Source organism: Bactrocera neohumeralis, chromosome 5, assembly GCF_024586455.1.
Source record: "Bactrocera neohumeralis isolate Rockhampton chromosome 5, APGP_CSIRO_Bneo_wtdbg2-racon-allhic-juicebox.fasta_v2, whole genome shotgun sequence".
Classification (NCBI taxonomy): Eukaryota; Metazoa; Arthropoda; class Insecta; order Diptera; family Tephritidae; genus Bactrocera; species Bactrocera neohumeralis.
The window spans coordinates 57,709,683-57,723,700 of record NC_065922.1 but is presented as its reverse complement, the minus strand read 5'-3'; the positions used below and the strand labels follow the sequence as shown (position 1 = coordinate 57,723,700).

General features: G+C 40.3%; 1 protein-coding gene across 1 annotated transcript in view; it reads right to left on the bottom strand.

The window, feature by feature from the left end:
- Positions 1–523: 523 nt before the first annotated feature.
- Positions 524–14,018, bottom strand: part of LOC126757894 (dynein axonemal heavy chain 2) — a 38,807-nt gene continuing 25,312 nt past the window's right edge. Inside the window, exons 6-17 of the mRNA XM_050471791.1 lie at positions 13,845–14,015; positions 13,234–13,744; positions 12,711–13,095; positions 12,142–12,585; positions 8,416–11,595; positions 8,118–8,316; positions 5,521–8,042; positions 2,942–4,302; positions 2,778–2,882; positions 1,770–2,712; positions 1,213–1,703; positions 524–1,143 (exon numbers count right to left, since the gene is read on the bottom strand). Coding sequence (XP_050327748.1) covers positions 596–1,143; positions 1,213–1,703; positions 1,770–2,712; positions 2,778–2,882; positions 2,942–4,302; positions 5,521–8,042; positions 8,118–8,316; positions 8,416–11,595; positions 12,142–12,585; positions 12,711–13,095; positions 13,234–13,744; positions 13,845–14,015 — 10,860 coding nt within the window. The 3' untranslated portion in view covers positions 524–595. The remainder of the gene's footprint in view (positions 1,144–1,212; positions 1,704–1,769; positions 2,713–2,777; positions 2,883–2,941; positions 4,303–5,520; positions 8,043–8,117; positions 8,317–8,415; positions 11,596–12,141; positions 12,586–12,710; positions 13,096–13,233; positions 13,745–13,844; positions 14,016–14,018) is intronic.

Below are 14,018 nucleotides of genomic sequence, written 5' to 3'. Positions count from 1 at the left end.
GGTATTCAGAATAGGGCCCCTGAAAAAGTTGGACATATGTAATATTATGTATATAATTTGAAGTAGTGAAGCGTAATCAATAAGACACTCAATTTCGAATTTTTTTTGATACGTTATTTTGCATTTCAGGTGACGATATATGTTTAATTTGGTTGCGAGGTGCTTAAGTTTAAATACCGTTAAAAATTAATTTTTATGTACACGTGATCAGTGTTATATTATTTTACCATCCTTGTGTCGAATTTATAAAAAAATATCCAAAATATTCCGATGCAACTTCACGTCACTGTGTGTATAACTGCTATTTAGTGAGAGCCACGAAGTCAACATAGCATTTAAACCAATCAGTTAATGTAACGCTGCAATGCGTGTGCTCGATAATTATTCGCAATTATCAGTAATTACTTAATTACCGTGGCGCTTTGTGCCGGCATGTGTGGCGCGTGTAAGCCGCTAATGTTTTGCTTACATGTCGTTTATATTTTTAAAATATTTGCGTTTATTAGCTCAAAGGTGTTCAACAAATTAAATAAAATAACAATAAATTAATTAGAATGAATGGATTGGCTAACAGTAGAGCAAGGCCTTTCGTTGATTACACACTAAGGCTAAGTAAGAGAGCAGTGCCACGTTTGATCCAGTAGTCGGCCTTTTCATTACCGGATTTCAAGTCCACGGCGATAATGAAGGAACCCGCACGCTCTGGATAATAATATGCTGGACACTGGTAAACACCACGAGTTTTCTTTTTCAGATTCTCGACTGGCTTAAAATGTATGACGGGCATTGGGGATATCAACTCCATTGGTTGTGGATCCTGCAGGCATTGCAACTTGCGCAACCAGCCGGCACCTTCCAAAAATAGATTACGCACATAGACACCTCCACCTTCGCGCACTATGCGCGCTGCGGCCGCATCATCCTCGATGAATACAAAGAAGTCCCATGAAAGCTCGTCGATAGGCGTGCGGGTGGCGCGTGCTGATGTCTGCAGCACTGCTGTAAGAAAGCCGGTGGGAAAAGTATACGCTGCCAACCAAAATAACATTGGTTGTTTGAGCGTTTTAGCCCACTGTGAGAAATGTTCGATGCGTAGAATGAGGTCGCGTGACCACGCAGCCAGTGGTTTTAAAGACGGATAAGCTGTAATGTAAAGGTTGATGCATCATTAGCTGAAGAAACGCAGACAAATTTAATAGTGAAGGTACATACATTTCAGCCACACGGCTGGTACACGACCTTCATAAACCGATTGATAAATATCTTCTAGTTCGGTGCTCATCACGACAAGTCCTTTTATGCCACGCTGCAAATCTCGCATATGTATTTTCATTCTGCTCAGCAGAAAGTTGTAACGCTCTATCTCTTGCAGCAACACTACTTCGAGTGGTGAACGATTAATGCCGATTAACTTTGCGGTTTGCTCGTAATTTATTTCGTCTGGAGTGCTCGCAAATATATCTTTGGCTAAACGCAAAACCTTCGTTTCCATACCTTCGCCTACCGAAGTGGTGGTCTGCACTTGCATTGACATGAGGGTCTCAAATAGAAGACGCGTCTCACCGATCAGTGAAGCAATATCTGCATTGGGGTGCTGACCGAAAGCTTCCGGTTTGTCAAAGTTGGGAAATTGGTGTATCTGATCAATATATGATTGCAGGTCTCCATCAGCGGGTATGAAATAATTTGTGAGTGTAGAGAGGCTGTAATTATTATCATACATATATCTGTTATCTAAGTAAAATTACTAAATTAGATATTTCACTTACCGAAATTTGTGTGTAGTTAAAGCGGAGTCACAATAGAACTGGTTTATATATGTTGTGAGCAAACGACGATCCCAATCGTCGGTCACATGTCCGCCATAATTGATGCCAGCTATAAGATACTTCAGTGCACCCCAAGGTGTTTCTTCATACTCATTCAAGTATAAAGCCAATAGCACATCAGATACTTCAAAATCGGAATCGTTAAAACTGTATATAACATTCCAACCAAGTTGCAAAAACTTCTTTCGTTCCAGCAAGACCGTATGGAAAAAGCACAATGCGAATAAAAGCTTTTTGTACTTGCCCGTTTCATCAACCGTCTCGAAGTTCTGTTCGTTTATATTATTATATAGACGACGCATGTTCGCTTTTATGCCACGCGGTGGTTCTGTGGTCATTTTTATACTTGATTGTAGTATAGAGATCGGAAATTCGGGATGAGGACTTGAGCTTAACCATAACCGAAAACGTTTATGTAGTTTCATAGTTTGCATGGTGGCAATGATTTTGTCCAATGTGGGCATCCAACTCAAAGAAAGATGGCAATTAGCCAAAAAGACCCAGTTGCCATCACGTACACCGTCCATGATCATTTTCGTAGCAACTGGCGCCTGTCCTTGTCCCAAACTGAGTGAGAACATGCGTTGGGACATTCTGCACTGTTCGGCTAATGTGATGAGAGATTGTGTCGGATCCACACCAGGCGAAAGCACAAAAATAAGCGGAGTTTGTGATATGGATTCGTCGAAGGCAGCTTTCAAATCCAAAACAGGTGGTTCCACAAAGCGCGGTCCAAGTGTATTGATAATGAATTGGGTGAGACAGAAAGAGATGCGATCGGGTCGTAAACAACGTACGACACATATTTTCTCGAAGTCAGTCAATTTGTCATTCCACTCGCCGACGAGATCTTCGCTCTCGGGCGTTGTTGTGGCATACCACACTATTTATAGTTTTTTTTTTTGATTAATTGCGTTAAGCATGCGTAATTTGAATTTGAATACTTACTCTGCCATAATTTCGGATTTTGCTCAAACGAGTCTATTATGCCATGAAAGCCTGCGACTTTGTCTAGTTCCGTTATATTATCCCAAGCCTGTTCACTAATCCAGTCTGTAATAAAAATAAAATTCATACGCTAAACTAGCGGACAGCCGAAATTTGTTACTCACTGGGACTTGGATTAGGCGCTTGATTTTGCTTGTCCAGTACGATACCGCCTTTGAGTATAAAATCATACTCCGCTTCTACTAGTTTGCCGGCACATTCCAAGATTTTCGCCGTCATGTGTATGGAGAAGAGTAATTTGTGCATTTCGAATAGGCCACGGCAAGTGTTTTTATATACCGAATACGTATGATAATCGTTTATGTTCTGTATACGTTCGTATACGATCTGATGCTTTGGACTCCGCTCAATTGACTGTATGAAGAGTAAGATGTAAGCGGCCAGTGAGAATTCATACATCGGATCGATTTTGGACATATCCATGAGTACAAAGAAAAGTACAGCTGCGCGTTCGGCCGCAGGTTGGTATTCTTGGCGCGCGGCGTCGATTTCGATCTCCGTAACTTCAGCGGTGGCCAATGACTCCTTAACTAGCACTGATGTTTGACGAGATTTTTGCAGTGTGGCAAACAGCTCATCATCCTCCAGCAGTGAACCGCGACTTTCGTTCAAAAGGCGCAGAATCTCATTGTCCAAATCGATGAGTGTGCGTTTGTTGCGTGCGATCGTCAATACTAATTCATCTTTTTGCTCCTCTAATGCCGGCTTCTCCTTACGCACGATGATGCCCAGGAGTTGTGCCTGCAAGCCATCTTGCTTCACGGCGAAATTCACTATAGTCGTTTTTGACGAAATTTCCGGTGGGTAATGTGGATTTGTGATTTTGGTAGTTATATACAGTTTGAAGTTATCATTATATGTTATGTATTTATCATTGAATTTGATCAATTTTTGGCCGCTCTGCATTGTGAAGCTTTTGCGCAGTATCGGATTTATAGCTTGATCCAAAGCCTCGCCTACATTTTGCAATAATACCGGGTTTCCGGCTGACATCGCACGCTCCAAAGAGCGTAAATAGTCCGTTTGTGAAAAATCAATAACTTTTAAATCATTATTGGCTTCATAGTTTTTGATCCAAGTATTAGCTTGTGATTGCGGATCAATGATGAGCGGCCACCGTTGGCCTCCCATAACAATGACACCATTTTCAGTGCTAAAGTCGTCGGCGGGCAAGCCTTGTATATTCCACTCACGTATGGTTACGGCATCACTGAGGAAAAGCGTTATTTTCATTTCATCAGTACAGGGAATTTGATTTGACACAATCAAGCTGACCCAGTTCTCTACGAGAATCTCGCGATACTTGGTATCGAAAGGGCCGAGGTATGATGTGAATGCGGTCGATAGCAGGCAATCTCCAGGCAGCTTTTCGAATGCTATATCCAGTAAGGCGACAGTCTCAATCCAACGTTCACGCTCGCCAGACAGAGATTCCACCAAAATGATGGCACGTTCAAGTTGTTTTCTAAAGCGAATACAATTGGTATAATTTGGTATAATGTTTAAAGCTATAATTAATTAATAATAACTGGTTGTATAGTCTGATAGGCGCTTAAAATTCTACTATTTTTTTGGAACATCCCCCTGTGACTCCTAATGGTGTCACATTTTCAAATAATGAAAATGCTTTGGACCATAAAAAATTGTACAAACTTGTTACCCATAATTATCTTAAGTTTCAGAATCTAATCATTGGGGAAGTATTGACCCGATTCGGCCCATTTTCGACACACAGACATACCAATGCCCGGAAAGGATTATCCTCTCACGAGTTCACCGATGTCTGCGGTAAAAAGTCGACTATGTACTGGTGTCCAAATATTCGGAACCTAGGTCATTGAACAATTTTTGTTGGCTTCAGTTCACGTGGCAAACTTTTATCGTGTTATATTAATTGCTTCTTGATTTGTACACTGGAAAAGAATGAATCCAATGGAATATAAAATTGAGTTATATGGAAAGTAGACCTGCTTGATGTTCGATTTCGCCAATTCACTGTTCACTGTTGCATAAAAATGCGATCACCTACCAAATTTGGTTGAAATCGGTCGAGCAGGTTCCGAGATATGTATGTGCTCTCACCTCAAAATGCATGCTCATCGTCCAATTTTTACACCGGCTCCTATAAAGCTCTCCCATTCCCATATTGTATGATGTAAAATTGTGTGTCTGTCAGATTTAGTTATTAAATTATCGCACTTTTAGGAGTTTTTAACAGTTTGTGTTAAATGACGTTTTGTGGGCGTGGCAGTGGGCGAAGTGGTGGTACGACTTTTGCATAATTATAAAGTAGATCCGAATATCGAATATAATACATTTACGAATCGAGATACAGAATTTTATACATACATAAACCTGTGTATAATTCGATTAGTTTTAGGTGATAGAAACAACCGTTGGGTTTGCAAGAGCACAAGTCTTTTGGCGAATTCAAGAATTAGAAATTATGAGAAAATCCTACCTTTGGACCCTTTAGATCCAAGTTCAAGCTTGTTTCTATCAAACCAGCTTTTGTACTACTAAAATTCTAAAAATAATCAGTATTGCATTTAAGTCATTAAATTGAAATCGCAAATTTTGACTATAAAAATATTGAAGGCAATAAGTCTACTAAGACTTCTTACAGAGGTGGAATAGAGTTTCGGTGCACTGAAAGTCCTGTAACTAATATGGTTAAAATTACCTCAACTTTTCCTCTTTTATACGCAGCTCATTGAGTAGCTCTGTCTTCTCGTTTAATTGACGATATAGTTCGGCAATGGCGGCATTAAGTTCTTCTAATTTCTTCATAGCAGCGGCCAACATTGCCTGTTTTTCAGCCAGCGAACGCATCGCATTGTCCAACTTCTCCTGCTTTGGTGCTACGATGCGATATACTTTGGCGTAATTTTCTATAGCCATAATCCACTGCATAAGTGACTTGCAGGCTACCGATACTATAGCTACTTTATCGGGTTCTAACTCTGGATTTTTAGTATATAATCCAATTCTTTTTAAGGTTTTATCGGTGACATGATCACGATCAAAATTCTTCAAATCATTCAAAAAGTTAACATCGCCGAGCACTTTTTTGGCGTTCTCCCAAGTAGGTTCTTTTCCCAGCAGTATCAAAACGGCTTCCATGACTTTCTCAATTTTCATTGGCGGACGTCCGTATGACTTAACTTCGGCCACATCTTTTTTACTTAATGCATCTAAAGCTTTAATGGCAGCATCAATCATTGGCATAACAACGTCCAAATCAGCCTGCGCTGTGGCTGCTAACTCTAAACAAACTACTTCTTCTTGCCTTATAACAATGGCCTCTGCATCGACTTTTTCCTTTTGTTCCGTAGCCTCGGCCTTTTGTATCTCTATGATTGCAATAAATTCTTCACATTCCTTAGCTAAGATTTTTACTTGTTCCGAGCTTATTTTCAACTCTTCCGACATGACTGATACTTTCTCTTGAGTTTCTTGAATTTTTGAAAGACCATTTCGTAGTTTGTTGGCACTTGAGGAGACTTCGTAGCGTTTACTTTCTAGTAGTGCCTTAAAACCGCTCACCAACTCTAGATAGTTGGGCGATGTGACATAATTGTGCCGCTTAACTTCCGCCAGCATCTGCACCGACATCTGTGCCACACTAGAATGTATTACCGAGAATACGTATGCAACTGCCTTCTGCAGTCGGTCTTCAGTAGTCTGCACCAAACTGTCCCTATGTTTTTCATCTTCTTTGCCTGGCACTGCAACATTTATTTGGAATCCCATTAAAAACTTTTGTGCCACCTCCAACAGCGCCTCTTGCGGCCACAGACGGAACCAATTCGGTGAAGTATTATTAATCAAAGCAGGATATTGCCGTATGTAACTGCGAAAATCCTCGCCAATCGGACTCATTGCCAGTGATACGTGCATATTTTCGCGTACATTTTGCATGAAGAAGTTGTACAGTGACTCGGTTGTGAATTGTATGCCCGCCTTTTTAGCTGGTCGTTCTAATTCCGTTTTTAGCTCTTCAAATTCATCGCCTTTAAAGAGATTTGCCTCTCCTGTGCTCAACATATTGTTAAGTATTTCTAGGAACGCGCTTTCCGCCACTTGTTCGTTACTGAAGAGGAATACGGTACCACGTTGTTTGATACCTGTGACTTTGTACAAATTTTTCAGATCTTCCTTAAATTCGTTGGTTTTATACTTTTTGGTGACTTCAATTGAAAAAGTGCCGAATTCACAAATAAAAGCAGCCAAACGAACAAGTGCTTGCCTACCAGAACCGCCGATACCAATGTTGAGTACATGACCTCGAGGCTGTGAGATGACACGTACAGCACGCGTTACATGCTCTATTGCTTCCTTAAAGAACACCAAATTCATGCGTGCCATGCCAGGGAAGTTGTTGTATTCCTCCATTTGACGATTAATATATTTTCGAAGATCTTCAAAAGCCAGATCTTCGTAGTAACCTTGATTGCTCATGAAGTCACCAAATATGGGCACAATTTTGTTGGGACACAAACTGTGAAATGTGATTTCCATATATTTGCCGAGTATGTTATTCACCTCGTTCATAAACCAACCCTGATCTAAATCGTCAATTAGACGATCGCTGAACACACGAAAGGCCTCGTGTACCCACAAACGCAGAAAGCTTGCGCGTTTCGTTTGTGCCTCATGATGGCCGCGTAGTAGACCTTGAAATATTTTCGATATGTCGCGCAAATTGAACAAATAGTGAGACTTTGCTGGTGTCGGTAGCATGCGTGTAACTACCGCATTATATAGATCTATTGTGCTGGAAGTGATTTTCAAAGCTACCTCACGTATATCATTAGCGAATGGTATTAGCTTCTGCCGCAACATAGTGCCGAAGATGCGCATAATGGTGGCTTCCGTAGGGAAGGTCATATTGATTACGACGAAACGACTCTGGGTACGTGGCGATATCACTTGGCGACCGCCACCAGGTGGACCCATAGCTGCCATTAACAACGTATTCTGCACATAAATCTTTTGTTGATTACGTCTATTGAACCAATATTTATAATCAATCCATTGTCGTATAAGTTCCAGAGGTGGCTGGGAGCCGTAAGTATCCTTAGCGGGCATATTAAAATCGTCCATGAAACAAATCATACGTTTGCCACCAATTGGTACAAAGAAGGTCTTTGTACGTTTCTCGGTGCGATTTTCAATTGATTCCTGCAGTCCAGCGGCTGTGGTCTACGAATTGAAATTTGAAAGTAGAAGTTATCTGTTCTGTTGTGTATAGTTAATAAAGAAATGTTTCTTATTTACCTGTGCGGATATGTTTATAGAAAGCACGGTATATTTAGTTTTGTCACAAGAATCCATAACACTGACTGCGGTGGAGGTTTTGCCAGTACCCACATTACCAACTAACATTACCGGATGTTCTTCTTGTAGTAGTTTGGACACTAGATATTCATAGCGTACAGTATCCACCGTGGGTACAATTATTTTATAGAATGGAAGACTAAAATAGAACAAAATCAAATATATTGAACTATTATCTTTTTTAAAATTGCCTAATAAAAATATTTAGATTTCAACGAAGTAGTTGCTTCTCACTTACTTTTCATTATACTTCCACGAGTCTGAAAGCATGCTCTCCCACGGCATAAGTGTGCCATGCGCCGGATCGACGTAATAGTCATAAACCGTGTCCTTAATTGGGAACGAGCTATCAATCTCTCTTATAAAGGTATCCACTCGATTGCGGCTATCTTCATCGACCGTAGCACACACCGACCAAATTAGGGAGAACAGAAACCAGAGTTTGCTCATTGTTTCTAATACATCCATATTACCGGGTGCAATACCATTTTGCTTGGTTGCGAAAGCCTCGAGTAGTTTGCACATTGACATAACTACATTCAATTGATTTGTTTTGACAATTTCCTTACAACGTAGCCGCTTGAAATCTAAAACTTTATCCAAATATTGATCAAAATATTCGCGCACTAGTCTTACATATTCGGGAAGCTTTTGACGAGCTAACCACGAGTTCACGTACGGACGCCAACCCCAGTCGTTGTAATCATTGTATACCATTCCACAGCGGGAAACCGTTGCTGGCGAGGCCACAGCTAAATCGGCTACTTCGAATAGCAGCGAAACCTGTGCCGGCATTGTTATCCGCTCGCTATTTACTAAAGTTAAAATTTTGTTATCATCCATGACCGAATTCATATTTTCAATCCAGACTGCATCGACGGGACCGTCGAATAGCAACCACTTTTGTGTGAGATCTTCATCGGCGCATATGACACGCATAATCGAACTGAGTACACCGTCCAACCATTCGCCGGTCGCTAAATTATACTCGCCGTAAAGTTCGGCTAAATTGAGCGCCTTTGGGTTAACCGGATGCACAATGACCGCCTCCCAGCCGGGATGCTTATTGGCGTTCATACGTCCGAAGGCACCTTGCAAGCATTTCCAAGTGACCGACTTCGCGGTGCCTGTATTGCCGATAATCATGGAGGAGTGTCTTGAATTTTTCGTTTCGTACAATTCTATAATCTTTTTGATGGCAATGGGTATAAGTTGTAAGCCGTTGCTTTTCAATTCATCTTCAATGGCGGTCTTGAAGTCACTATAGTCAATAACAGGTAAAGTAACGCCGGGGAAGATATCGGACATAATGCCATTGAAAAGTGGCAAATCGTTGGCAGTCAAACGCGCCACATTCATATCACGCATAGCCAGGTAAACGATTTCCTCTTCGTTGGTGTTCGGCAGTTGACGACGCTTTCGGCCAGCGTAACGCAACAGCGCCACCATTGAACGCAAGCCGAAATCATAGTGATACTGTTTGGATAGTTGTTGTTTGGCTAGTTCGTACAGTGTGAAAACTTTACGCGCCAAACTGCGTGTGTTCGAAAAACCATCGGAGAAGAGCAAATTCTCTGCTATTATGGCGTTATCAGGCACCATCATGGCTATTGGGCGAAACATTGATTTAAGATTATCTGGGAGTTCGGTGCGGCCAGCATAACCGGGATTCATGGTAATAAAGAGTCCAACAGTATGTTTTAGCTTGATTACAATACCCTCAAAATTGAACTCGGTTAGTTTGGCAGAGAGCGCCGACATGATGGATAAAATTTGTTGTGCGACTACAGACAATACCTCGATATTAATGCGATTAAATTCATCGAAACAGCCCCACGCGCCAGTTTGTGCTAAGCCAGAAAAGTTTTTGCCGATGCTCTTGTAATCTAAACCCTCGGAACAATTCGTGACAATCACCCACATACCTAAGGCTTTACCCAAATCCTTAACGGTCTCTGTTTTGCCAGTGCCAGCAGGACCTTTGGGGCTGCCACCGCGATGTAAATGCAATGCCGTCGTTAATGTTATGTAGCAACGATCAGTGAGTGGTGTTATAACTAGACGTCCTGAATTACCTGTATACTCATAAGCATACCAATGCTCTGTATTTGTTTGCCTGATAACGCAGAGTTCAGACTCGCGATGCCAATAGAAACGAAGTTGTGAGAACCACTCGAAGTGGCTGATGTCTTTGCAGTTCACCTTATACATGCGATCGATGACATCACGCCCATGAATTTCAATTGTGATCAATGTGTTGACCTTGAGACGCATAATTTTTGTAAGCTCCTTACGACTTAACTCCGAAAGTTTAGCTAACACTTTATTTTGTTTCCGTTTTAATTTGCGCAGCGGTTTCTTTTGATCGACCATTTTGCAATGGATAAGACTGCGTGTACATTCAGTTGTCCATTGGATTTGACAAGTCGTGAGCAACATTTGGCCTGGCCATAGCGATAACCACTGCTCGCGATTACTAATAAGTTTCTTCAGAGAGGCCCTTGTTTGCTTGAGTTTCTCTTTCATAACGGCTAACATGAAATCCTCCACTACATTTAACCACTTCTCAGAGGCACCTTCTATATACAAAACATTGAGGAATTCTACGTATTCACCATCGTCCGAATACATGCCCATCGCCTGAAATCGACTCATTGTTTTGCCAACACGTTTCAACTCCAACTTATACAAATTATCGAAGAGTTTTTTCAAATGCGGTTGCACCAAGTCCGGTCGTTTAGCATTACCCAAAATCTCCAATAAATCATCATTGGAAATGAAATAGAAACGTGGAAATAATTGTCGTTTCGATTCCAGATATATTTCTAAAGCACGTTGTATGAGCTCCAGACGTTCGTCCATTTTGTTGAATCGTTCCAGCAAAAATGGGGGTTTGCGCAGATGTGTTGCCCGTACGGCCGACTTGGCGTTGAACATTTTCGAAGATATCATACGAAATTCATCCGTTAGGCCAACAAAACGTTTCGCCTCGTTCGGCAATTGCTTACGTATGTCTTCGCCTGCAAATATGTTTTCCAAGTACAACCACTGCCGCTGTACATTCAAGGCCATTTCTATTGTTTCCGCCACATACGAGAGTGTCTTCTCCCAATAATCGACAACCTCAATGAACGGTTCCACAAATCGTGTGGATTTCATAGCCGATATCTGTACCATATGATCTTCAAGTAGTTGCATACAATCGTCTACATTCTTAATACGATATATGCCATCCCTATAGAAGGCCATTTCGAAAGATTGTTTTCGCCAAATGCTTGCAATGTTCTTGATACCATTTTCGATTTGCAGTTCCATTGTGGCGGCATTGGAGATATCTTGAATCTCTTCAGAATACGCTTGAAAGTCCAAATTAATGATAAGTTCTAGTGTGAACTTTTTGGAGTTTTCATCGAAATATCTAAATTGGAAATCTGTTGTATAAGTGAGTGCTTTTAGCAGAGACTGCACAATCATATTGAGGGGATGCCAATCTCAACTACGATGAAGTGGCAAATATCACGAGTGAAACTACAACGAAGAGTGGGGAGCGAAGTAAGGCTAGCGCCCAGAAGGACCTTCCGAACCGGATTAAATTTAAGACAATCTAAATAATGGAAGTAGTTTAAATTATATAAAAAAAGTTTATGTCTAGGGTTTTGCCGAAACAATATATTTTTACATTACTTTACAGTTTCAGCGATCTTACCTTTCCCTTTTTTATTTGAAACATACAATTTGAACTCGATTCCCTTAAGTACCCGAATAAAACTTTTTGTGTTTTATGGTTGGTCACAATAGACCTAAGGTCGCATTGCATTCTTCGTTATTAATGACTCATAAATCGACTTATCGTTTCAATCACTTAGCTGCTGAAACTTTTCTTAAAAATTCTGTTTTTAAAATACGGATTTACCCCTTCCATTTTTGCCCCCCTCAATATGATTGCACTTTCATATATATTTACACTCCAACGGTGTCTCGCACATTATCCCAGTGCCGCTTTCGCATGCAAGGGTTCTTCAGCGCCGTTATTAAGGGCAGTGTACGTCGGAAACTATCCACTGTTTTGGTTGTTACTTGTAACATCTCCCAATCGCGGTCGATGTACCGTTTATTTAAGGTATTGAACTCTTTGTACAGATTAATGGCTGTTTCTTCCATTACATCGATATTGATTTGCCAAAAATTGGCTCTACGCCACTCATCCCAGGCAGTCTGCCATTCAAGTATGAGCTCCCAAATACTTTTAACGACTGCTAATTCATTCTCTAATTTCTTCAAATCCATATTATCCGGCTGATTTATATGAAATGTGCTTAAATCGTTAGTTAAACTCTGTTCGAAATTGAAACAATCTCTAACTTTATTTTCAATAATTCGTAAGTACTTGAGTGCGATTTTCGGTTTGCTATGGAAAAAAGGAGAGGAAGGGTAAGGGAAAGAAAAATAAGGATGTTATGTTAGGATAGGCATGATGACGAAAATGAAAATAAGGATATAGTGTTAATAATTTATAATTGACATGATTTTTACGTGTGTGCAGAGGTTGGTAATTTCAACAAGAAATCTCCCAAAAACTCTTTCATGACTGTCTTGAATTTTTCTGCTTGTCGCAGCAATGTCTTTTTGAATTCCTCTCGTGTCATTTCCAGCATATCACTGGAATGCAATAAAATTTTCAAATACGCATCCCACTCTGTCTCCAGATTATTGACAAGCTTGCGTGTGCCTTCGGGTATTTCAACCAGATAGTAATCGAGAAGCTTAAATAGACTGAGCATTGCAGGGAACTCCGCTTGTTTACGTGGCGCATCGCTGAATAGAAATTCATATAGTTCGGTTGCCTCGCGTGCTTCTTTAAGATTACGTGGTATGATCTGTATGCGATCGCCATTCTTACGCATATAACGGTAAACACCTTTAAAGATTGCAAATTAATGAAAAATTGTTATTGTAAAACGTACAATATACACGTCTTTTGACTTCAGAGAATTTCGAACATATTTGAGTTAAACCAGAACATTGTATGTTGAGAATTTTTTAGTTTTATACTCACCATTGATTTTAGTTGTGGCACGTCGCAGCAGCAGTTTTATATTTAACATTTGCCATTTTTCAATATAATCCATGAGCGTGTTCTTAAGAAAGTTCTGATTAACCAATATAAAGTACACATTCACGATGGAGTCTTTCATGCCGATTTCATCAGCCAAACTGCTGTAATATTCAATACTCTGCTCGAAAACATAAGATTTTTGATCGGTTGATAGTATGTTTTTGGTGAATTCCAATTCTGTTTTTTCCCAAATATCTCGATAATAGCGCCAACCCATTAAAAATGTTTCGATCTCTTCTTCATTATATTTTACTTCGTATTCGAGTGATGATTGTATTTCCTTAGCTTCTAGATCATTTGCAAAAGTTACAGAAAATATCGGTTGTTGATATTCCTTTGGCAATTTCAGTTTTGCGGTGAGTCTAGGAAAAATCGCTAGACTTGTGCTAACACGTTCGAATATACCGGAAAATAGCTGCATGATGTCTTTCATATTGGGATTAAGTTGAATCTAATGTAGGATGGAGATTTAAGCAGAAGAAATTGAGAAATTGAGAATGTATACAAATATGCTAGAATAAATACCAGAGTTGCCTTAATTTCTGTCTTACCTTCCCATCAACAATATCAGCTTCCAATATGAGTATAGGTGATGGTAGTATGTCACCTTCGGAACGCACCAGATTGTACACATTTAGCAAAGAGTTACGGGCACAAGTCATAAGGGCCGCATTTAGCATAGCATCGAATTGTATAATATACTCATACCACTCACTTTCCATCTA